Source organism: Mirounga leonina, unplaced genomic scaffold (genome assembly GCF_011800145.1).
Source record: "Mirounga leonina isolate KUSES-001 unplaced genomic scaffold, KU_Mleo_1.0 Mir_454, whole genome shotgun sequence".
NCBI classification, from domain to species: domain Eukaryota; kingdom Metazoa; phylum Chordata; class Mammalia; order Carnivora; family Phocidae; genus Mirounga; species Mirounga leonina.
The window spans coordinates 18,154,848-18,179,200 of record NW_023270763.1 but is presented as its reverse complement, the minus strand read 5'-3'; the positions used below and the strand labels follow the sequence as shown (position 1 = coordinate 18,179,200).

Sequence of the window (24,353 nt, the reverse complement as noted above, 5' to 3'; positions counted from 1 at the left end):
ACATAAGCTAAATTTGAAGAAAGTTGGAAACCATGGCATCGTCACCACCCTCGTACTGGGACTATGGTGGAGCCACTTTTCACACAGGGATTAGGTTCTAAAGGTCAGAAAAAGTACAGGCAGTGGCCAAAGAAACCTTTGGAAATCCCTCAAACTGATGATGAAGGGCAGCATATATGTGTAGATACAGCTCTGCATAGACCACCCCATACAGACCTATCATCTTTATTTTTTTTTTTTAAAGCTTTTATTTATTTATTTGACAGAGAGATAGACAGAAGAGCACAAGCAGAGGGAGTGGCAGAGGGAGAGGGAGAAGCAGGCTCTGCACTGAGCAGGGAACCCGATGCGGGACTCGATCCCAGGACCCTGAGATCATGACCTGAGCCGAAGGCAGACGCTTAACCATCTGAGCCACCCAGGCACCCTGGACCTATCATCTTTAGTAAGCCCCAGAGCATCGTCTCTCCAGGGCAGGAACAATCCCAGCTTCTTGGCCAAGCACCAGATGAAGCAGGTGGCTTCATTTTGGGTCTGGGCTGCAATGAAAATGTGTTTTTAGACATTGGCATTATGCTAAGGGCACTGGATGTTCACACCCCCAGAGACATGAGGAACCTGACACTTCCCGAGAAGACAGTGGAATCAAATCAGCTCACCCTTTCCAGGCAAAATCTGGACTGCTTACATGCTTTATATTTGTAGGGGGCTGTGTTTTGAGAGGCATGCGCAAATGAGCCTCTTTATATCTTCCCGGTGAATGGAACCTTTTATCACCACATTGTCTCCTATTCAATCTAGTGATGCTCCCTTTGCCCTAAAGCCCACCAGCTTTTTTTTTCTGGTCACTGTTTACATGGTGTGTCTTCCTTTGTCCTTTTGCTTTCAAACTTTCTCCTTCGTTACGTTGAGGTTTGTCTCTCGTAAGCAGCATGTAATTGGATTTTATTTTTATCCTCTAACAATCTACGTGTTTTAATGGGCACATTTAGTCCATTTACATTTAATGTGATTGCTGATATACTTGAGTTTAAATCTACTATTGTATTGTTTGCTTTTTATTGGTTCTGCCTGTTTTATGTTCCTCTTTCTCTCCTTTGTTGCCCTCTTTTGAACTGATTACTTTCCATTGTTCCTCTTTTCCCTTTCTATTAGCTTGTTAGCTATACATCCTTTTATTATTCTTTCAGTCACTACCCAAGATTGCAACACACATTCTTGACTTATTTGAGTCTACTTTAAATTAGCAAGTTTACCACTTCCCATTCAGTGCAGAAAGACCATTCTGCCAAAGTCCAGAGTCTTATAACATAGTTAATCAGTGTTCGTTATTAATAGCAAGTGACAGAAGTCCAAACTGGCTGAAGCAACAAAGGAAAACATATTGCTCCCAGACCCGGGAAGTCCAGGGCTATAGATTTGGTCTCAGGCATGGTGGGATCTAGGTGCCCAGATGATATCACCAGTTTCTTCATCACTTAGCTCTAGTCTTCTCTAGTCCAGCAGGTCTCAAACTTGGAATGTGCATCAGAATTGTTTGCAAAGCAAATGAAAACACAGATTTTTGGCCACAGCCCCAGTTCCTAATTCAGTGCATCTAGAACGGAGCCTAAGTATTTTAATCACCTAACAAGTTCCAATGATGCCAATGTTGCTGGCCCAGGGACCACACGTTGAGAACCACATCTCTAGCCTCAGGCATGGCCACAGATGGCCCCCAGGGGCTCTAGGCTCTCTTATTGGCTTAGCAACCCTAGGGAAAGGGACTGCTCCTTTCCTAATAATTCCAGCAGAGCCCAAGAAACAGCTCTCGCCTGAACAGATCTCTAATCTCCGTGGTCAGGGAGAGGCAGTTCTCTCCTTGCCCCAGGCTGGGCCAGGAGTGGGGTCAGATCTGTCCAAACTCTGTAGCCTGAGAAGAGTGGGGAAGGGCCAGTGCCCTGAAGGAAAACATGGGTGCTGTGCAGGTGGACGCTGCTACAGCAAAGTCAGAAGCAACTGTTATTCAGCTCATAAATTAAGCAGGCTGGACATGTTGCTACAGATTCTCCAGAGACAGGATCAAAGGACCGTCCTATGCAAAAGGGAAGAGTGGAGACATTTAGTCAGGGTGCCGTGGGGAGCCCTGATTGTCTTCCTTGAAAATCATATGCATTCCTGGGCTGAAGAGCCAGCAGCAAAAAGATGAGTATTAGAGTTCAGACAGCACCTGCCCACCAAGAGACCCAGAGAAGCTCTCGAGACGAGAAAACACAGGCCTTGATGAGCCGTGTGTATCAGCTATTTACAGCTGCCTAACAAGCTGCCCCAAAATGCAGTGGCTTGAAACAGCAACCCTTTTACTTGCGCTCAGGAGTCGGCAGGTGGGCTGGGTGGCTCCACCATGAGCTGGCCGGGGTGGTCTCAGATGGCCAGTCACTCACATGACTGGCAGGCCACTTGGCCCTCAGACATCGGCTGGGATGACCATCTCTGTTCCACGTGGTCTCACTAGCCAGCACGTGGTGGTCTCGGGGTAGCAAGAGAGGACACACCCCAATGTGTAAGTGCTTTTTAAAGACTCTGCTTGGTCATGCTCATCCGATGACCTGTTGGCCAAAGAAAGGCACCAGGCCAAGCCCAGTCAGAGAGACAGACTCCACCCCTTGCATCACGGTGCAGAAACAGCACACCTCGAGGTGGGAGGGGAGGAAAGAGCGGACACTTGTCATGGTCTCTTACACCACGGGGAGCGTGCGGCCTGAGGAGGCTGCACTGTGGTGAAATGCATTGATGTCTGCAGTACTCGGGTAGACCATTGTCCCGGGCGCAGCCCCCTACCTGCCCACCTGCCGGTTGGATGTTAGAGGTGAGTGTGGGCATCTCAGGACAAAACAGGGCTAAGGCAGCTGTTTCCCTGGGCCTTTTGCCGCACAAATTAGTGCACAGCTTCCAGGCTGATGGGCACCCGACCACAGCGAGTGGGGGTGCGCTCTGGAACCCGGAGGGCTTATTATTTTTTTTTTTTTAAAGATTTTATTTATTTATTTGACAGAGAGAGAGATAGCGAGAGCAGGAACACAAGCAGGGGGAGTGGGAGAGCGAGAAGCAGGCTTCCTGCTGAGCAGGGAGCCCGATGTGGGACTCGATCCCAGGACCCTGGGATCATGACCTGAGCCGAAGGCAGACGCTTAACGACTGAGCCACCCAGGCGCCCCTGAACCCGGAGGGCTTATAACCCATCTGACGGGGGCACCGCTACCCAGCTCCAGCCTATGATTGCCACATGGGAATGCCAGTCAGGGGTTACCAGATTGTATGATTTTTCAGGAGACCCCAGGAATTCCAATTTTCAGGTGGATTTCCTCTTTAAAAAAAAAAAAAAAAAAAAGAGCTTGCTAGCTATTTGCAATTTGAAAAAAAAGTAAAAGTCACACAACACACATCTGCAGCTGGATTTGGCCTGTGGGCCGCTGGCTTACCATCTTCACCATAAACCCATAAACCCGTGTTGTTCTCAGATGTAATATCTACCCTTTCAGTGGATTCCCAGGTGACCTCAGAGGCCGCACACGTGTGGTAAGGGGTTATTTTGCTGAGACTCTGAATGTGAGCTTTTTCGAGTCCCAGCTAGCAGGTGGGAACAAGTCACCTAGCCGGTGAGCCGACCGGCAGCCCCACATCTTCCTCTCCTCTCTTCTCCTGTGACGTGTGTCGTATCCACGGCAAATCTCCCGTGTTGATATGCTCTTTGTTTCTCTGGGAGAGAGAGCCAAGGCAAGTTTTGGCAAGGCAAAGAGCAAGTGAAGTTAACGGAAGAGGGATGGTTTTCTACCAGAAAAGAGCAGTGTGGGAGAAATTAAAATGTGCAGTTTGGTTCTTGCTGGTGGCACAAATTTATTGTGCGAATAAATCTGCCATTCTCTAAGTGTATGACGAAAATAAATCCACCCTCATGTGGTGGTCAGGCTGGTGCAAAACGGGCTTGCCCAAGTGAGCAACGAGAGCATCAAAACGAGTTAAAAGGTGGTTGCCTCATGTGTCGTGAGGAAATGCACAGTAAACACAAGCTGGTCAGCAGAAATGTGGTTCAGGAGGACGCAGGTACTGTGTGCCGACGTTTCTGGGAAGCTGCGGGTGGGGAAGACTGTGGCAGTGGAGCTGTGGGGTTGACCTTCACTCGGAGAAAGGGTGATTTAATTTTTAAAAGCATCTTCTTAGCATAATATGACTCAAAGGCCATAGGCAGCTCGCAATGATCATGCTGCCGGGGGGAGCATTCCCTCCCAAGGGAAAGATGCTTGGGGCAGAAGAGTTTCTACAGACAGAACTGGACCCCCCTGAAAGAAAAAGCCTTACTCAGTATCCTTGTCAAAGAAGAGGTGACCCTAGAGTTGCAGCGACCAAGGACAGATGGTTGTCTCGGGTGCCCTGTTCCACCCCAGCCCCAGACCACCAGGGCACCAGAGGGCAGGTCACTTGCCCACAGAAAGATGGTAAAAAAGGCAGGGCTCGCCACCCAGCTCTTTTTAGATCGACTCTATACATGCTCCATGTGGAAAATGGAGAAGGAGCTCATGAATTGCGGGTTCTGCTGGTCCTGGCGCTGCCTGAGCCTTCCATCAACACGGGGGTTTGTGCCCCTTCCCATGTCGGAGCGTAAGCACGTGTGTTTAGCTTAACACATGACCTCAGTCCCTTATTTATAGAATCACCTATAGGATCAGAAGGGGCCTTGAATTTTTCAGCTCTGCTTTCCTGCAGTTGGTGGAAGAAACGTGTTCGTGAAATTCACAAAACCCGAAACTGACAAGGTTTGGGGTGGAAATCATTTTCTGTTCATCCCTTGGACAGAAATCATCATGCCAGGTGCCAGGGTGGTAGCATGAGGCCTGTTGGGCCGACGTGGCCTCGAGAACACATGAGAATGGAGCCCAAGACCTCTCCACCCTCCTGCCCACTCCAGCCTGCCTTGCCATTCCTCATCTGCCAAGCCCCACCCACCTCAGGGCCTTGGCACCTGCTGTTCCCTTGGCCGGGAACAGCCTCCCCATGTGGGTATTCACAGGGCTCACTGCCTTCAGGTCTCCACTCAGATGTCACCTTCCCTAACCAAGTGTCTCAAAGAGTGTCCCTTTCCCTGCGTCGTCTCTGGCCTTTACCCTGCTTTGTTTCTTGTAGTGCTTGTCTCCACCTGCCGGTAGATCCAATGTGCACCTGCCTGATCCCCGTCTATCTGCCCCATGACTGTGAGGTCTGTGAGGCAGGGGGCGTGTCATTCCACAGCCTAGTGAAGGTTGAGAGCTTGTGTCATTAATACCTTTGCCTTGGGGCGCCTGGGTGGCTCAGTCGTTGAGCATCTTCCTTCAGCTCAGGTCATGATCCCGGGGTCCTGGAATCGAGCCCCGCGTCGGGCTCCCTGCTCTGTGGGAGGCTTGCTTCTCCCTCTCCCCCTCCCCCTGCTTGTGTTCCCTCTCTCGCTGTGTCTCTCTCTCTCTGTCAAATAAATAAATAAATAAAGTCTTTAAAAAAAAAAATACCTTTGCCTTGCTGGGAACCCATTTCAGCTTCAGCCACCCTTGGGGCAAGGGTGTGGATTTTTCTGTTCCAGCTTCAGTGTAGCTCAAGACCAGGTCCTTTAGCTTCTTTTCACTCCTCCTCCCTGTCCCTGTCCCCCCAGCCACTCCCAGGACCTGAGCCTGTTATGGCCCTCTGCATCCCTTTTACTCACCCGCATTTCCACACCAATAAGGATCCCTGCCCTCATCAGCCTGTTAAGCTGAGCTGCTTCCAATCCTCCTTTCTGCTCTGTTTGGGTATTTGTTTTACCTTCTCATTCCCTCTCCCCTCCCCCTGCCCCGTTGCAGAGCAGACCAAGTCCCTGATAAGAAGGGCCAACAAGGAAGACTATAAAGTGGCCTTGACTGGGGATGAGCAGAATCCTGGGTCACTTTTCCAGCAGCTCCTTACCTTTCTGTCCCTAGGACCAGCACTGGGGCAATGACAAGAGACAGTACATAACCCACTTGCCAGCCATCCACAGGCATGCAAGGTTCCTTTGGGTGCCCTTGACCCTCCTGGGAGAGTGGCTTGGACTTGTCGTGACCTTGGGGGAGGCCAGCCCTTCGGGCTCTCTTAGCCTTTGTAAGGTTTCTTTTTTTTTTTTTTTAAAGATTTTATTTATTTGAGAGCAAGAGCGAGAGAGAGAGAATGAGAGAGAGAACATGAGAGGGGGTAAGGTCAGAGGGAGAAGCAGACTCCCTGCTGAGCAGGGAGTCCGATGCGGGACTCACTCCCGGGACTCCAGGATCATGACCTGAGCCGAAGGCAGTCGCTTAACCAACTGAACCACCCAGGCACCTCTGTAAGATTTCTTAAAAACCAGAATATGTCCATGAACAAATAAAATTCAGGGGATTTCACATAGATTTCAGATTCTAGCTTTTCTTAGAAAAAAAAATGACAATACGGAGAGTGTAGCCTTATATGGCAGGTGTTGGCCAGAGCTGGGCTCTGGCCCCTGGCCCGGGGCGTTCAAATTCACAGCCACTCCCTGGGTGTCTGGGAGAAACTGATAGCCCCTCATTTTAGTTTAGCTTTCCCATAAAAAACCCAAGGTTTCCCATCAGCCCAGTGCCCGGCCATACTGGAAGCCAACCTGGTGGAGCTGCTATGTTTCCGTTCCTCTCCTCCCAATGCCATTCGGGATGTTGCTGCCAGAACAGTCCTTCAGATGCAACACTCTAACACAGCGTAGTGGAAGGGTCAAGTGCTGCAAGGAATCTCCAGTACTCAATGTGGATGGATGGACTTAAGTACTCGGTATTCAAAGGATGCTGTTGTATAGATCCTAAGAGGCCACCTGTGAATTCCCAGTTTGTTAGAGGCCAGCTTCAGTGGCGATCTTTGACATGACTGCTACATGATACAATCCAGTTGCTTCTGCTCAATTCACATCCCCGGAGCAGACCTTCTCCCAAACTCAAGACTCGAGTGTGAACGTGTGACTCGATGGCCCCACTGGGATGCCCGAATCACATCTTGGACCCAGTCTGTCCTAACTTGAGCCCCTGCTCTCTGCTCCCAAACCTGTACCACCCACAGCCCTCGCAGCTCAACCCGTCCTGTCTCCCAGCCACATCCACGTTGTCAGGACGCCCCACGGGCTCTGTCTGCAGCTAGAAACTTCTGGAAACCTAGTCTCCCGGCTCTCACCTCCACCTCCCTTCATTCGGTCCCCGACTCAGCACCTAAGTCAGGTCAAGTCCTCCCCTGCTCTAGAGCCTACAGTGGCTCCCCATTTCACTCAGAGTAACGGCCTCGCGGTGACCTCCACAGCTCTGAGTGACCCGGCCCTCCCCCCGCCCCATACTCAAGCCCCCTCAACCTGTGTGCCCTGCTGCCCGCAGCACCTGGCTGTTCTGCGAACACAGCACCCACGGGTCTCACCGCGCCAGTGCCTGGAGCATAGCATCACCCTGCAGCCCCACTCTGTTCTTCCAGAACATGTTCTGACATCTAACACTCTATTTTGTTTATTATTCCCCCGGCTGTTTGTCCTACTTTACAAGGGTGGGGTTCTCGATCTGTCTCGTCACCGCTGGGTCCCCAGTGCCGAGGACAGAACCTGGCACAGTGGCACTCCAGAAATATTTGCCAAGGGGATGAAAGTCAATAGGTAAAAGCCTCTTTAAGCATTCCAATAGAAACATTTTGAGCCGTTCTATTTTTAAATGGAGTTGTTTTTTTTTTTTTTCTAATATTGAAAGAATCCACACATAAGTAATTGAGAGGTTGTTATAGTGACCCCCATGGGTCCATTACCTGGCCTTGGCAATCGTGAATTGATGGCCAATGTCGTTTCATCTACATCCCCACCCACTGCCCAGATGATTAAGAAGCAAATTCAAGTCATCACTTCGTTTTATCTGCAGATAGTTTAGTATGCTTTTCTTTTTCTGCTGCATAGCCCTCTGTTGGGTGGGTGTACCGTAATTTATTTTATTCAGCCAGTCTTACTGGGTGCTGTTTGCATGTTACTTTATACTTTATAAAACCAATTGTCCCTTCCTTGGAACTTCTGGAATCGACTGCAGCATTGCAATGCTTTTTTCTTAAATTGAGATGTAAAGTCTTTGCAATTCTTGTTACCTGTGGAAAAACAAAACAAAATAAAGTAAAATATTCCCAAGCAACCATCTGTCTCCATGATAGCATATATTATTCCTCTTAGGTACTTTGTTAGAGCGTTAATTGTTTACAACTTTTTAGTCAGATACGATTTCAAATTTAAAGTTGCAAGGATAGTATAAATGATCCTCCATATACCCTCCAGCCCCACTCACTGGCTGTTAACATTTTGTCCCAGTTGATTGATTGAGTGAGTGAGTGATTTTTTTTTTTTTTAAGTAAGCTCCAGGCCCAGTGTGGGGCTTGAACTCACGACCCCAAGATCAAGAGTCTCATGCTCAACCGACTGAGACAGTCAGGTGCCCCTTGTTCCCACTGATTTATATTTGTACTGTGTGTGTGTGTGTGTTTTAACCATTTGAGATTAAGTTGCAGACATCATTCCCCCTTTACCCCTGAACACTGCAGTGTGTATCTCCTAAGAGTGGTGCGTTCATTTTCCATTAGCACAGCACACTTAGGAAATTCAGGAGAGTTAGCATTACTACAATACTATTATCTACACCACACACTATATTGGGGTTTCTGCACTTGCCACAGTAACGTCCTGCACTCCAGTGTCCCCACCCCCACCCCTGCCCAGGATCCAGCGCCAGGACCGACCCCGCATTCTGTTGCCATGTCTGCCCAGTCTCCTTTAATTTGGAATCCCTCTCCAGGCTTTTTTTTTTTCTTTGTCTGGCATGACCTTGACATTTTTGGAGAGTACAGGCCAGTTGTTTTATAGAATGTTCCTCAATTCGGGGCTAATAGATTTTGAGCTACACTCCAAAAACGCAATCTAAAGGTGCACCCCCTGTTTCCCACCCGCAGGACCCGGAAGCCGCCGAGAGAGACCCCTCTCAGCCACCCGAAAACCCGTGCACGAGGCTGAGGACCGAGAGGAAGACGCCTCAGCCGTGCTCAGGGCCATCCAGGTGGAGAACGAAGCCCTGCAGAGGGCGCTCCTCAGCAAAAAGGCTGAGCCCCCCGCTGGCCCACTACAGGTGTGTTCAGGGGCAGAGGGGAGGGACCAGAGAGGAGGCTCCTCAGGGACCCGGTGGTTTATCTGAGCAGCACTTGCAAAGAGAGACATTATGTAGGCATCCCCGAACTTAGACTAGCTGCACGTCCGCTGCTCGACGCACAATTGCTCCCGGACCTGCCAAAGTTCCCTGTTTCCTTCCCCTTCTTCTTTGTTTACTTCTGAAAGCCTAATGTGGATGCCAGTTTGCCTCCAATCCTTGCTGATCTCCCTGCAGGCCCTGGATACCTTAGACCAGGGGCTGCAAACTGGTGGGTCAGAGAAAGAATGGAGTAGACCACAGCCCTGGCTGCTCTGGAAAGACCTCATTCCCCAGAGCACGAGTCCCTCGGGCCTCCGCAGCCCTTAGCGGTCCCTGTTGTCCTGCCCGTGCCCCACTGCACCTGTTCCAGAAGCTTCCCTGGCCTGGCAAGTGTTTGAGTTTGTGTCCACCGCCTTCAGCTTTGCACAAGAAGCAGGAGGGTGCGTGGCGGGGTGAAGAAGAGACCCTTCGGGAGCTGGAGGGTGGACATGCCTCAGGGTACACATCCCACACCACCAGCTGCTCCCCAGGCTCTAGCACAGGCTGCCCTTTGGGGCATTCATCGAGCGGTACCTGTTGTCTGTCTTCTTGGAGCTCGGTCCTTTGCCCCTGACGTTTGTGTCTATGGGATCTCATGACAGTCCCCGCGCCTCTGTGCCCTCATCTGTCCGTGCAGAGTATATAGTGGATGGCTTTATTCTGACCTCAGATCATCTGATTTCATCATTCCAGGACGTGGAGGGACCAGCAGCAAAATCGTGGACCAGTCTACTGAAGGAGAAGGAGCAGAGCCCTGAGGTGGGTGAAGGCTTGAGCAGAACAACAAAGCCCTGTAGCCACTGTCCCTAACGGCACCCAGGAGCCTCCAGAGGGCTTCCCCGCTGTGATCCCAGCAGGCCCTCCCTGTGCTCCCCAAGCATGGTGTCATTCTGCCCATTTCACGGATGGGGAAACCCGGGCTGGAATAACTTGCCCAAGGTTCTGAGTGGAAGCCAGAACTCACCGAGGCCTGGGGACTCCAATTCCTTGTTACATTTCTGTTTCCTGACAAGGCAGCACAAAAACAGATTTTAGGATCCTGAATAAATAAATTATGACCTACCTAGGTCAGTTAGGCCTCTCTCAGCAAAGACAGCCCCGACGAATTCAGACATGAACGAATACAATGCCCAGAAACGTCTTTGTTACATTGTACACAGGTCTGGGCCATGTGCTCAGAATACAGAGGTGGCTAAATCAGATCAGATTAGCCCCTGTCCTCAGGAAGCTTGCAAACAGCAAGCAAATAAAGCCATAAATACAGCAGATGATTTCAGAGAGAGATGACAGTAAAAGATTGTAGATGGTGGCTACCCTCTAAAAGGGTGGTCCGAGGAAGCCCCTTGGAGGGTCCCATTTGAGCCGAGCCCTGTGTCTTAGGGAACCAGCCAGCAACACGGAACAGCAAGTAGAAGGGACAGGGGAGTGCTCTGAAGTGGGAGCGAGCCCAGCCTGATCCAGGAGCAGAAAGAAGCCTGACTGGTGGTGGGGATGGGGGGCACCAAAGGGTAGGGGACAGACAGTGCGGAAGGGAGAGGAGGCAGGGAGGGGAGGAGAGAGCGCCCCAGAGCACCGTCATGGTTTCCTTTATGTGTCCCACCTGCTTGTTCTGTTTTTTCTGTCGCCAGCTGACATTTCTGATCAGTCTGCGTTACTGCCCACCACATAAGCGCGTTTTCTGGATGACCTGACCCCAGACCCGCAGAGCTTCCAATGACTAAAACCATTTGCAGATAGAGAGCAGAGCACATTTCTAGTTTAGATGATAAATGTCAAAGGAGGAGGATTAAAAATGAAAGGGCCCTAAGGATGTCACTGGAATCCTTCCATGGAGCCTGGTTACTTTGTAGCAAACAGAGCAGGGGTGTGACCAAGGGGGGAGAGAGATTTTTCAGTAGCTGATCAAAGAGATCGATTGCTGGCACCTCCTGGATCATAAGAAACAGAGATATCTGTCCCCTTGCAGAGACATGGTTGGGGATCCTGGATCTCATCAGCCTCTCTGTCCCTCTCATTGCTGTTCCCTCTTCCTGCTTAATAAGCGTTTCCATCCTCCACAGCTTCCTACCCTCGCGGCCACCAGCACAACCAGCACGGCCAGCCTGCAGGAGCCGTCCGGGGCAGCAGGGGGAGCTCGAGCCGTCAGCGAAGCCATTGACAGAATTGGCCTTTTGGGGAGCAGGTACCTACCGAGGCGGCTTGCAACACAAAACCAGAACCCCATAGCAATGCAGCCATGAGGATCTCGTTAACCGAGGTTCCTCTTTGCTCCTCCTATGTTATCCCAGGCCGCGTAAAGCTGCTCCCTTAGCCCGTACCCTCCCTGCCCCTCCGGCCCTAAAGCGCCGAACTGACTCGATGTCTTTCTACCCGATGTGTCTTTGCTGGTTCGGTTCCATCCACCCTGTGTAAGACTTCATCCCCCCGCCCCCTCCCCAGGGACTTCCACCAGAGGACCCCATGCAGCAGACAGTGGTGAACTTGCTGTCGGCGGTGGGGGGGGGGGGTCGTGGAGAGGGGGAGAGTGGCCCAAAGCAGTGTCCTTTCCACCTCTGTTTTCTGCTAAGTTTGTTCAAACGCAGCTTTCGGTTCCATTAACGTGTGGGAGGAGCAACTGGAACTGTCAGGTCTTCTCTTCGAAACAGTCTCCCCTCTAGTCTTGAGGCAAAGTTGATCTTCAGAAAGATGCACCAGGTGGAGCCAATAGTTACAAGCATGTGTTGGCACACATGTGCTGGGCACCGTGGTCTCTGCAGGGCGAGAGGGCATGCCGGGCACTGAGCGGTGGCCCTGGCCTGGGACCGCGCGCTTTTTCAGTGCTAGGCATCCCTCTAAGAGTCGGCAGACTCCAGACTGGAAACCAGGGCTGTGTACCCCGGCGGCCATGAGTAAGAACCCACGGGTTCCTCTACTCAGGAAAGGCCTGGTGCCTGAGGATATCTTACGTCTGATACGGTTCTGTTCACGGGCAGCACACACATCACCCGATGCTTCTTTCTTCATCCTCAAGATCCTTGGTGCTCTGGGCTCTTGAGGGTACTCTGCCTTAAACAGCACATACGGGGTGCATTTGCAAACCCCAGAAACAGGAGGCGCGGAGTAGGTCCCTAGGCCAGGAGTAGCAGAGGTGTTTAGCAAAGGGCCGGATAGCGAATACTTCAGGCTTTTCACTTTACTTGTTGGTTGGTTTGTTTTAACAACCCTTCGAAAGGTAAAAGCCATTCTCAGCTTGCAGGCTCTGCAGGCCGTACTCTGCCACCCTCTTCGCCATCTTAGCCATCTTACCGGTCTGCCGCCATCTTGCCCCAAACAGTTTCCTCTGCTTGGCTCCTCTTTCATCACTAGTTGTCCAGTCATTATAAAGGAGGGGGGGACAGCCTGTGTGTGCCTTTGAGCTGTATGCGGGGCGGGTACTCTCTTCTCAAACCGCGACTTCTTCTGAGCTAGAAAAGTCAGTGCGGTGACCTTGATGGGCCTGCTCTCTGGTGTGAACCCTCTGTCCCTGCCCGTTCACTAAACCAAAATCCCCTTTCAGGCAGCAACAAAGGCTTCTGAAAGTGCTCCAGGCCATTGAAAGCGACTCTGCCCAGCTCAGCACGCTTGCTTCACCAATGAAGGAGCCCATGCCAGACCCAGAGGTGAGAATGTTGACTTACAGGGATTTCTAGATGCAACTGGCATCTCGCCTGAAAGCCGAGGGAGGAGGGGCCTCTCGGTGCCACGATCTCTGTGTGGTGGGGAGGGTCGACAGCCGTAAACTGAATGTTCTCTGCCCAAGTCTCCATCCCTCTCCTGCCCAGCGCCCGGACAGGCCTGGGGTGGGGTCAGGGGTAGCAGCGGAGAGAAGCCTGTTCACACAAGAGGCATTATAAATAGCATGTGAGCCCAGAGGAAAACGTCCAGCATCGCTGGTCATCACGAAATGCAGATTGGAGCAAACTTAATGTCCCACTTGATATCTGAGCTCCAGAATTTTTTTTGAAGATGTTACTATTTATTTGTCAGAGAGAAAGAGAGAAAGCACAAGCAGGGGGAGCGTCAGGCGGGAGAAGCAGGCTCCCCGCTGAGCAAGGAGCCTGATGCAGAACTGAATCCCAGGACCCTGGGATCATGACCTGAGCTGAAGGCAGACGCTTAGCCGACTGAGCCACCCCGGCGCCCCTCCAAGATTCTTTTTGATATAACCTCTAGGACTGGCAAGGTCACAGCAGGCTTATCCTGCTGGCAGCAATGTAAATGGGTGGGACTCTCTCGAAAAGCAGAAAGGCCAGGCTCAGGAAGAGCCTTAGAAATACTTCTGTCCTCCCAGCCCAGCGATCCTGCTTCCTCACCCTAAGGAAATCACTCAACAGAAAGCAAAAGCTACAGGCACAACGATGTCTGTTGCAGAATGATTGGAAGTAGGGAAGAATAAGGAAGAAAAAAGGAACCAGAAAGAACATGAATGTCTCATGATAACGGAGTTCATCGGAAAGGCCTGACATATCAGCACAATGCAGTGGTATAAAAAGAGGGGAATTATCATAATGGTGATTATGCAGGATGAAAATGGCGAGGATATAGAGTTAACTGCAAAAGGTGATGTTAATCTCCATTGAGTCCAGTGCGATAGTGGGACTGTGCAAAACCGCAGCCATGTGACATGTCGATGCAGCAGAGCCGTGAACCAAAAGGCCAAGGTGGCCTCCAGGTGGAAGGGTAACGGGAATTCGCATTTCTTTTGTGTTGGAAGGTGTGTGTCTGGCACATCCTTTTCAGCCCTTCCTTTGCCCAAGGCGCTCGATCGGCCATGTAAGCCCTCCCAGAGCCACACATAAAACTCCCATGACAGCAGAAAGACCCCCACGCCAGCCTAGACCGGAGTTCTGGCTCCAGGTCTGCTGCCATCATTTAGAGGGCACATGACCTTAGACAACCTCTTAAGCTCTCTGATCCTGGGAGTGTGCAGCTGTCACACTGGGTAAATAATCCACAACCATGGGCTGCCATGAGGATAGAACAGAAGAGTTTTGTGAGGGTGGGCACCTCAGTGCCTGGCACACAGCAAGGAGGAGCCAGCAAATTATCAGTTGGAAGTTTGACATCTAGAAAAATCGAGAAAATTCAAAGCTGTACCCCCGCTCCATGCCCCCTGCATGGAACAGTTGCTTTCTTAGCCATGAAAATCCTAAGTGTGATAAAACTTGAGCCACATTAAAAAGAGCCTGGATTGATCGAGTCTCCTTATAGCAAACAGAAAACCCAGGACAAACTGAATTATCCAACAAAGGGAAGGAAATGATAGACTCTTGTAATAAATGCCACGGTGGGGATCAGGTAGGGCTTAATCCAGCAGCTCACGCTGTTGTCTCCACCATCTCAGCTCTGTCCCCACCTCAGCCCCCAGGCCTGGCTCTGCTGTCTCCCTGGAACCCCTCAGTAGCTCGAGTGGTTCCCACCTCTTGACTTCATCCCCTCAGGCCCTACAGTCAGGAGAGAAGAGCATTTCCTCCACGCACAGACCTGAGAGTGGGTCACATGCCCATCACACGCCACCCCCTCCTGGTGGCTCAGGGGACCGGCCACACTGCTTCATTGGACCAGCCAGGCTCCTCCTTAGGGTGGGAAGGGGCCCATCCCCCTCTAGGACCACCCTCGTGGCTGAGGAAAGAGAAGGGGTGACTTCCCGACAGGAAAATCAGACATTCTTGGTGAGAGAGGGGGAGGGGGCCGTGAACGCCAGAGACCAGGAGCTGCCCAACCAGCGTTTACCTTGGACCCCCACGAGGGATCCTAAAGCAAGCGATTCAGAAGTGGGCGAAGCCATCGAATCACAACACTGGCAAGTTGTGACACTTCCTTAGCTAATAGACCCTTCAGCTTCTTCATTTCCAAGCCCCGCTGCAGGACTTCACACGTTTTAGATTGCATGGGGTGTGAGATCCAGCATCCCCTCTGCGAGGCAGCTCGCCGCCCATCTGGGCCTCCTCCCTGCTGTCGCCAGCCAAGGTGAATGGTGCCGCCTCCTCCTGCCTCCCGCCCCCCTCACCTGGCAGTGCAGCACCCCTCACCAGACCCAGCTCATCTACCTCCCAATCACGGGGGTTGAGGGTCCTCCCTGTCCTGCACACCTGGGACTCAGGCCCAGGGGAGCAGAGAGGGCCTGGCCAGGGCCCCACGCAGCCCTGTGGCAGAGGAGAAGGATGCAGCGGGCTCTGCTAATAAAAGCCGGCCCTGTGTTCCTTCTGGGAGCTGGAAGCTGACCTCCCTGCCCCCCTCCCCGTCCCTGTCCCCATCGCGTGGCAATCAAGGCGTTTCCAAACACATGCGGCGAGCGATAGCACGTCTCGCTGGCTATTAATTAAAAAAATAAGTAGGGAACAGTTGCTGTTCATTTGCTCAACTCCCTGCTCACAGAACCGTTGCCGATTACCAGTGCTAATTAACAGAGGGCATGTGCACGCGGGGAATGCACCATTTTATGAGCGACTGATCCGTGGCGACCAGCACTGCAGTCGGGGCCAGAAGGGGCCTCAGGAGGCCATTCTGCAGCGTGGCTGTTTATTGATGGCATTCACGCAGCCTGGGACCAGGCAGCCTACCCGCGAAGGACGCAGCACTCAAATCAGCGAGGGGAGAAATGGCTGGAAGTGGACCCTTAGGGAGCGCATGTGGGGGCCAGGACGCGTGACAGGGCCTTCCCCGGTGTCTGTACCCGCCTTAGTCTCCGTGACAGGATTGCCAGCGAGATGGTGTCATCATGTCCTGTTTCCCAACCAGGCTGAGGAACGTCAGGCGGCTTGGCCAGGGTCCTATGTTACCAACCGAATTCATTTGCTAGGGCGGCCATAACCACGCACTGCAGATGGGGTGACCTAAGCCACAGAGATGTATTTTCTCACAGTTCTGCGGGCTGGAGTCCAAGATCAAGGTGTTGGCAGGTGTGGTTTCTGCCAAGGCCTCTCCTCCTGCCTTGCAGATGGCCGTCCTCCGGCTGTGTCCTCACGCGGTCTTTCTCTGAGCATGCACAACCCTGGTGTGTCTCGTGAACAGCTCTCCCCTTTTTATAAGGACATGGGTCAGACTGGATTTGGGTCCACCCTCATGGCCTCCTTTTACCTTAGTTACCTCTTTAAAGGCCCTGTCTCCAAGTACAGTTACATTCTGAGGCACTGGGGTTAGGGTGTTAGCATCTGAATTTTGGGGGGACATAATTTAGCCCGTAATACCTTCCCCAATTCATGAACGCTCGGGAATGGGGGAGAGAAGAACACGTTCAGGCAGAATCTGATGCCTTTTAGACATTTTTTGTGATTTGCAGACTCTTACGGAAAATACTAACTGCCGGGGTTTCACAGTAACTATGTGTTTTTTTTTAAGATTTTATTTATTTGAGAGAGTGTGAGAGAGAGCACAAGCCGGTGGGGGGGCAGAGGGAGAGGGAGAAGCAGGCTCCCCACTGAGCAGGGAGCCCGATGCGGGGCTCGATCCCAGAACCCTGGGATCATGACCTGGGTCAAAGACAGACACTTAACCAATTGAGCCACCCAGGCACCCCCAGTAACTATGTTTTAAGTGCTTTACAAATAGGAGCTCTTTTAATCTTGGTAATAACCATATGTAATGGGTGCTATTCTTACCCTCCTTGTACGGATGGGGAAATTGAGGCCCTGAGTGGCTAAAATAACTTGTTGCTTAGTGGTAAGCCGAATCCAGCCTATCTGTCCTGTTTTGATCCTTTGGCATTCTTTTTCTCTTCATTAAGGCCAAATCGAGAACAAAAGGCAGAGACATCAAAGATGCCGTCTACGTGACCTTGGAAATCCTGTCCAACTGGGGCCACGCGTCCTGGGTGGGGCTCACGGAAGTGGAGTTCTTTGACCTGCATAACACAAAGCTTTATGTGTCACCCCATGACGTGGATATCCAGACCACAGACACACCCGGGGACCTGGGCCACCTGGTCAACAGGCACTTAGCTGTAAGTGGAGGCGGTACCGGAGTGAGACTTGCCCTCGTATTTTGATGCATTTTCTCTGCCCACGATAGGCAATGCTGCCAACGTAACTGTAAAAGCTTAGCACCATGGGCCCCCAAAGGGCCCCCAAAACATCAGTTCTTATTGTATTTGTTATTGTTATTAGATTAAGAAGTAGATATTGTTCCCATTTAAAGACGAGGAAACAAGAAAGGGGAGTTTTGAAATCCTCAGTTCTAGAGACCCACATTCTGGTCTTGACTCTGTAGACTTCAGCAACTTACCTGCCTTCTCTGAGAATTAGCTTCTCTGCCTCCTATAAAATAGAACTGGAGTGTGGGGTTAGTCCATAGGATTCTGGTTTGTTAGCAAAAGAAACGGGAGTCTGGCTCACTTCCACAAATTTCTAACAAAAGAACTTTGTTGCAAGTCTTTGGGTAGCTGGTAAGTTGACTGCCCCCCAGGCCAGAAGGGGCAGCCCCCACGGTCATGTTGGGGGTCTAGGTGGCATCCAGGATTCATGGGCACCAAGGGCGTGGTCTTTTTTGGGGAGTGGGGGGCAGTGGTGGTTCATTGGGGGGGTGGGAGGCAGTGGTGGTTCGTTGGTTTGCCATCCTGTCGCTCTGCTGGAGACCCACTGTCCCAGGAGAGGAAGGGCTGCTGGCCAGCCTGGCTAGGAAGGTGGGCACCTTAATGCCGATTACACCGAGATGCCGCAGCAGGGCAGGGAGAGAATTCTCCCTGGAGAAGTTCAGCGTTGTTACCGAAAGGAAGGCAGGGGAGATGCTAGATAGCTGAGAAACACCACCTGTTCACAGGGCTAGACTGGGTAGTGACAGCCCTCTGAGATCAACAGCTCTGTGACCTTGAAAGAAACAGGTCCCATAGGTCATGGCCGCTGGGAGGCTCTGGCCTTGCATTTCCTGCTCTGCTTCCTGCTTCGAGTCTGTAGGCGCCCATGTGTGCTGCAGGGGCTTAGAGCGGCCCTCACCACCCCACCCCACCCTTGTCCAGAGCAGTGACATTCTGGAAGCCTGCTGTATACAGAACAGAGCCTACGAGGGCAATAAAAAGCATCATTGGATTTGATCGGGGCCAATTCTCAGGATGATTTTTCCTTTTCCTCTGTTCAGCAGAGGCTGGTGAGCTTTGCCACATGACAGCAGGGAGGAATGGGGCCCGTGGTTCTCGTGGGGTCGGGGTTTTAAATTTGGGGCCCTGAGGTTGGGACAAGAGGTGGCCGTCTCCCCCTGGGCTGCCGGATCTCTGGGCCCAGCCGCATGCGGGCTGGATTCCCCCTGCCGCCCTGGCACGGGGTCTCCCCGATGGTCATCCTGTTTACCGGGTCTGGGACCGCCAGCACATAACTGCCTCTCAGGACCACCCAGTCTTACTGGGGTTGATTAAAGACCCACAACACACAGGTCAGGGCTGCAGACATCCCTCAGGTGATCCTCACAGGAACCTTGAGTTCCTCTCCACATCTGCTGAATGAGAAACCACGTCTCAGGGAGGACAGGTGACTTGCCCCAGCCACACGGCCATGCAGTCAGGGAGCTCGGCTGCAATCTCACCAGGAGGTATCTGGAAGTGGAGTCTGGGTTGGAAAGAGAAGTCGCTTCAGCGGAAGAGAACGGGGGCTGCTGGAAGATGTGGGGGTGCCCCGTGCTCGGTGCCAACCCTCCTCCCATCTGCGTCCACACCATCTCTCTTATTGGCCTTGCCCAGGCCCATGGCTTCAAGATGATTCCAAATGGATACACCAAGGCCCGCCTGATTCTCTGAGTTCCTGACTTGAATGCCTGCCACTTCCTGCTCGACATCTCTCCTCGGATGCCTACTGGACACCTCCGACTTCAGAGATGTAAATCCTAAGTGTTCAGTCCCTGGCCCCGCCCACATCTCTCCCTCCTGCAATACTCCTGTGCCCAGTCACTGGCATTGTGGTCCGCTCTGCTGCCAAGCCCATCTCCTAGGAGTCTTTCTGGACTTCCCCAACCCCTTCCCGCCACCTTCCAGGACCCCAGCAAGTCCTGCTGATTCTTCCTCCCAAATGGGGCCTGAGTCTGGCCCCTTCTCTCCATTTCCCTGGTGGCCCCCAGGTCTGATCAGTGCGCCGTTCCCTTAATGGCCTCCTATCTCATTATCTTCTCTTCCAGCCCCTTCCGCTCCATTTCCTATTCTGGATCCAAAGTGATCTTTTACAAATGTCAGCCTGCACCCCTCCCCTGCTTAAAACCCTGGCCATGACTTCCCAGTACACTTAGAAATAAAATCACGTGCCCCCTATGGCCTGGGAAGCTGTGAACGGGCCTCCAACTCCCTCTCTGCCTGCCTCTCACACCCCCTGCCTCACGCACCAGGCTCCAGCAGCCATGGGGCTTCCTTCTGCTGCTCGGACACTCCAAGCTCATCTCACCTCTGGGCTCTGCCCAGAACATCTGTCCTCCAGAGTTTCATGTAGCTATCTGCCTTCTCCTCAGATTTCGGCCCAAATACCACTTCCTCAGCAAGCCCTTCCCTGACAACAGTGTGGAGGAGTCCTGTCTCATGCCACCCCAGAAAATGTCATTTTCTTCAGGACACTTCTCACATTAAGAAATGATCTTGTTGCTTGATCATTATCTGTCTCCCCTCCATTAAGCTACACGTTCTTGTCTGTCCTAGCCATCCTATATCCCCAGCATGTAAATGTACAGTATATTTTTTGTACTTTTTATTTGGAAGTCATCATAGAATCACAGGAATTTATAAAAAAAAATTGTGCAGAGAAGAGAAAAATGATAGAGGGAAATCAATGAAGCCAAAAGTTGGTTTTTTGAAAGGATCGACAAAGTTAGGTTTGTTAACTAGGTTTTGACAAGGAAAAAGAAGAAAGGATTCAAGTTACTGAAATCAGGAATGAAAGAGGGGACTATCAACCTGACAGGGGAAAAATGATTACAAGGGAATATTCTGAACAATTTTATGCCAACAAATGAAGATATCCGAGATGAAATGGACAATGTCCTAGAAAGACACAAACCACCAAAACTGACTCGAGAGTAAATAGAACATCTGGCTAGACCTATACAAAGTAAAGAGATTGGATTAATTAAAAAAAAAAACAACTTCCCACAAAGAAAAACCGAAGACCAGATGGCTTCACTGGTGAATCATACCAAATATTTAAAGAATTAACACCAATCCTTCACAAACTCTTCTAAAATATAGAAGGGGAGGGAACACTTCCAAATTCTATGAGGCCAGTATTACCCTGACAACAAAAACCAGACAAAGATATCACAAGAAAAGGAAACTATAGACCAACATCATCCCTTATGAATTAGATATAAAAATCCTTAACAAAACATTAGCAAACCAAATCTACCAGTTCATAGAAAGATTTATACATTGAAACCTAATGGAGTTGATCCCAGGGATGTGTGGTTTGTTGTTCAATATACAAGAATCCGTCAATATAACACACCATGTTAATAGAATAGAGGGGAAAATAACCATGTGACTCTTGATACAGAAAAAGCATTTGACGGAATTCAACACCATTTTGTGATGGAAAACCATAAACAAACCAAGAATAGAAGGATACATTCTCAACCTGATAAAGGGCATCCGTGAAAACCCAGAGCTAGCATCATGCTGGTAAAAGACTGAAAGCTTTCACCCTAAGATCAGGATCAAGACAAGGATGACTGCTTTCACCACTTCTGTCCAACCTTGTACAGGAGATTCTTCCCAGGATAGTTAGGCAAGAAAATGAAATAAGAGGTTGGAAAGGAAGAAGTAAAACTGTATTTGTGGGTGATATGATCTTATATATAGAAAACTCTAAAGAATCCACAAAAATTACTAATAAAGCTAAAATCAAGATCAGCAAGTTTACAGGATAAAAGACCAATATACAAAAAAATCAGTTGTACTTCTATACCCTAGCAATGAACAATCTGAAAAGAAAATTAAGGGAAAAAATCTGTTTAAAATAGCATCAAAAAGAATAAGATACTTAAGGTAGCTCTATTTTTAACTTCTTGAGAAACCTCCATACTATTTTCCAGAGTGGCTGTACCAATTTAAATTTAAAAAAAAAAAAAAGAGTAAGATACTTAAGAATAAATTTCACCAAATAAGTGAAAGACTTATACATTGAAAAGTACAAAATATTGTTGGTGGGAACTGAAGAAGACCCAAATGAATGAAAAGACATTCCATGTTCATGGATTAGAAGACTTATTACTGTTGACGTGGTGTTGCTCCCCAAATTATCTACAGATTCAATGCAATCCTATCAAGATTCCAGCTGCCTATTTTGTGGACATTGAAAAGCTGATCTTAAAATATATATGGGAGTTTAAGGGACCCAGAATAGCTAAAACAGTGTTGGAAAAGAACAAAATTGGAAGACTCACACTTCAATTTCAAAACTTAACTACCAAGCTTCAGTAATCAAGACTGTGTGGTACTGGCATAGGGATAGACAGAGAGATCAATGGAATAGAATTGATGGAGAAATAGACCCTTACATCTACAGTCATTTGATTTTCAACAAGGATGCCAATACTACTGGATGGAGAAAAAAGTCATTTTTTTTAGCAAATGGTACTGGGACAACTGGATTTCTGCATGTAAAAGAATGAAGTTAGATTCATACCCTAACATCATCTACAAAAACTAGCTCAATGGATCAAAGACCTTAAAACTTTTAAAGTTTTAAGGCTGTAAAACTCTTAAAAGAAACATAGATATAAATCTTTGTAGCCTTGAGCTTTTCAATGAGGTCTTAGATATGACATCCAAAGCACAAGCAACATAAGAAAAAATAGATAAATCAGACTTCATCAAAAGTTAGAACACTTTTGCATCAAAGGACATTCATCAAGATAGTGAAAAGACAGCTTATACAATGGGAGAAAATATTTGCAAATCATATATCTGATAAGGGTCTATCATCCAGAATACAAAAAGAAAAGAACTCTTAAACTCAACAACAAAATGACCAACAACCTAATGAGAATATGGCCAAGGTACTCTGCATAGACTTTCCTCCAAAGAAACACATACATGACCAAGAAACACATGGAAAGATGCTTAACATCATTAGTCATCAGGGAAATGCAAATCAAAACCACAAGGAGATATGATTTCACACCCACTAAGATGTTATCATTTGTGAAAAGAAAAGAGAGGGCGCCTGGGTGGCTCAGTTGGTTGGGCGACTGCCTTCGGCTCAGGTCATGATCCTGGAGTCCTGGAATCGAGTCCCGCATCGGGCTCCCTGCTCGGCGGGGAGTCTGCTTCTCCCTCTCCCGCTCCCCCCTCTTGTGCTCTTTCTCTCTCTCACTCTCTCTCTCAAATAAATAAATAAAATCTTTAAAAAAAAGAAAAGAAAAGAGAAAATAACAATATTGGCAATCGTGGAAAAAGCACACCTTCCGGTGGGAACTGAAAAGTAAAGTGGTGCGGCCATTGTGGAACATAGTTTGGCTGCTTCTCCAAAAGTTAAGGGTAGAGTTACCGCATGACCCAGCAATTCCACTCCTGGGTACAGACCCAAGGGAATTGAAAACGTGTTCCCACAAAAACTTACACACAGATGTTCATTGCAGTACCATTCATAATAGCTGCTAGGTGGCAACAACCCAAATGTCTATGGGCTGATGGGCAGATAAAGAAAATGTGGTATAGCCACACAGTGGAATATTACTCAGCTCTGAAGAGGAACGAAGCACTGATACCTGCTACATCATTGATGAACCCTGAATACAGGATGCTACGGGAAAGAAGCCAGACACAGAAGGCCACATATTGTGTGATTCCATTCATATGCAGTGTCCAGAACAGTCCATTCATAGAGCCGGAAAGTAGATCAGTGGTTGCCAGAGGCTGGGGTAGGCAGGAATGGGGAATGACTGCTGAAAGACATGGGCTGGGCGCCTGGGTGGCTCAGTTAAGCGACTGCCTTCGGCTCAGGTCATGATCCTGGAATCCCAGGATCGAGTCCCACATCGGGCTCCCTGCTCGGCAGGGAGTCTGCTTCTCCCTCTCCCGCTCCCCCATCTTGTGCTCTTTCTCTCTCTCACTGTCTCTCTCAAATAAATAAATAAAATCTTTAAAAAAAAAAAAGAAAAAAAAAAAAAGAAAGACATGGGCTTCCTTTTTAGGGTGGTAAAAAAAAAAAAAAATGCCGGAAAAAGATAGTAGTGATGATTGCACAGCCTTGGAATACACAAAAACACTGAATTGCACACTTTAAAGTGGCGATTTGATATATGTGAATTATATCTCAATTTTTTAAAAAATAGAGAGAGAGGTCCCATGTGTCCTTACCGGCTTCCCCCATTGCTGACATCCTATGTAACCATAGTACATTATCAAAACCAGGAAATTGATGTTAGTATAAGGTGCAGACCTTCGTACACGCATTTGTGTGCATGTGTGAGTTCTATGCAATATTATCACATGTAGATTCATGTAACTATGACCACATCAAGATACACAGCAATGGGTCCATCACCACAAAGGGATTCCCTCACGCAGCCCTTTATAGCCACACCTCCCTACACCCGTCCCTAACATTGGCAACCGCTGATCTGTTCTCTGTATTTTTTGTCACTTGAGGAATGCTATATAAATGGAATCATACTGCACGTAACCTTTTTGAGACTAGCTTTTTTCACTCCATATAATGCCCTTGACATCCATCCAAATTGTTGTGTGTCTCAATAGCTTGTTGCTTTTGATTATGGTAATTTATTAAATTGGGGCTACTTCTGAGGGCGATCCAGCATCTGCCCGAGGGAGTGGGTCTGTGTCAGGCTAATTCTGGAAGAGGAAAGCACCTTTGTTAGGAGTGAGAGGCCTCCTCTGACCATCGTTCGGAAAATGCCCTTCCATTGGCCATTAATAATTTCTCTCTTATTTTATTTGTCCAGCTTATCCCTGCCTGATGGGTTCTTTCCTTGGCAATTTTCCTTGTTTGCTTCCCCAGCTCGTGTAGAGCTGGGACCTGGTGGGCCAGGCTCCGCCACCCACCCCTGTGTGGGGCTCAGCGCCTGCCTCACAGGAAGGTATTTATATTGGGCAGGTGGGTAACAGATGCAGTTGATGCCTCCCCAGCCCCTGGTCCTTCCTGCATCTGTGCGTGC

At 49.6% G+C, this 24,353-nt stretch overlaps 1 protein-coding gene across 4 annotated transcripts in view; it reads left to right on the top strand.

The window, feature by feature from the left end:
• The window catches only part of KATNIP (katanin interacting protein), a 184,418-nt gene that overhangs the window by 106,288 nt on the left and 53,777 nt on the right, over positions 1-24,353 (top strand). For all 4 annotated transcript variants that reach the window (XM_034989016.1, XM_034989018.1, XM_034989019.1 and 1 more), the window contains 5 exons: positions 8,983-9,155; positions 9,948-10,013; positions 11,315-11,436; positions 12,790-12,892; positions 16,999-17,214. In XM_034989016.1, the coding sequence (XP_034844907.1) occupies positions 8,983-9,155; positions 9,948-10,013; positions 11,315-11,436; positions 12,790-12,892; positions 16,999-17,214 (680 nt within the window). The remainder of the gene's footprint in view (positions 1-8,982; positions 9,156-9,947; positions 10,014-11,314; positions 11,437-12,789; positions 12,893-16,998; positions 17,215-24,353) is intronic.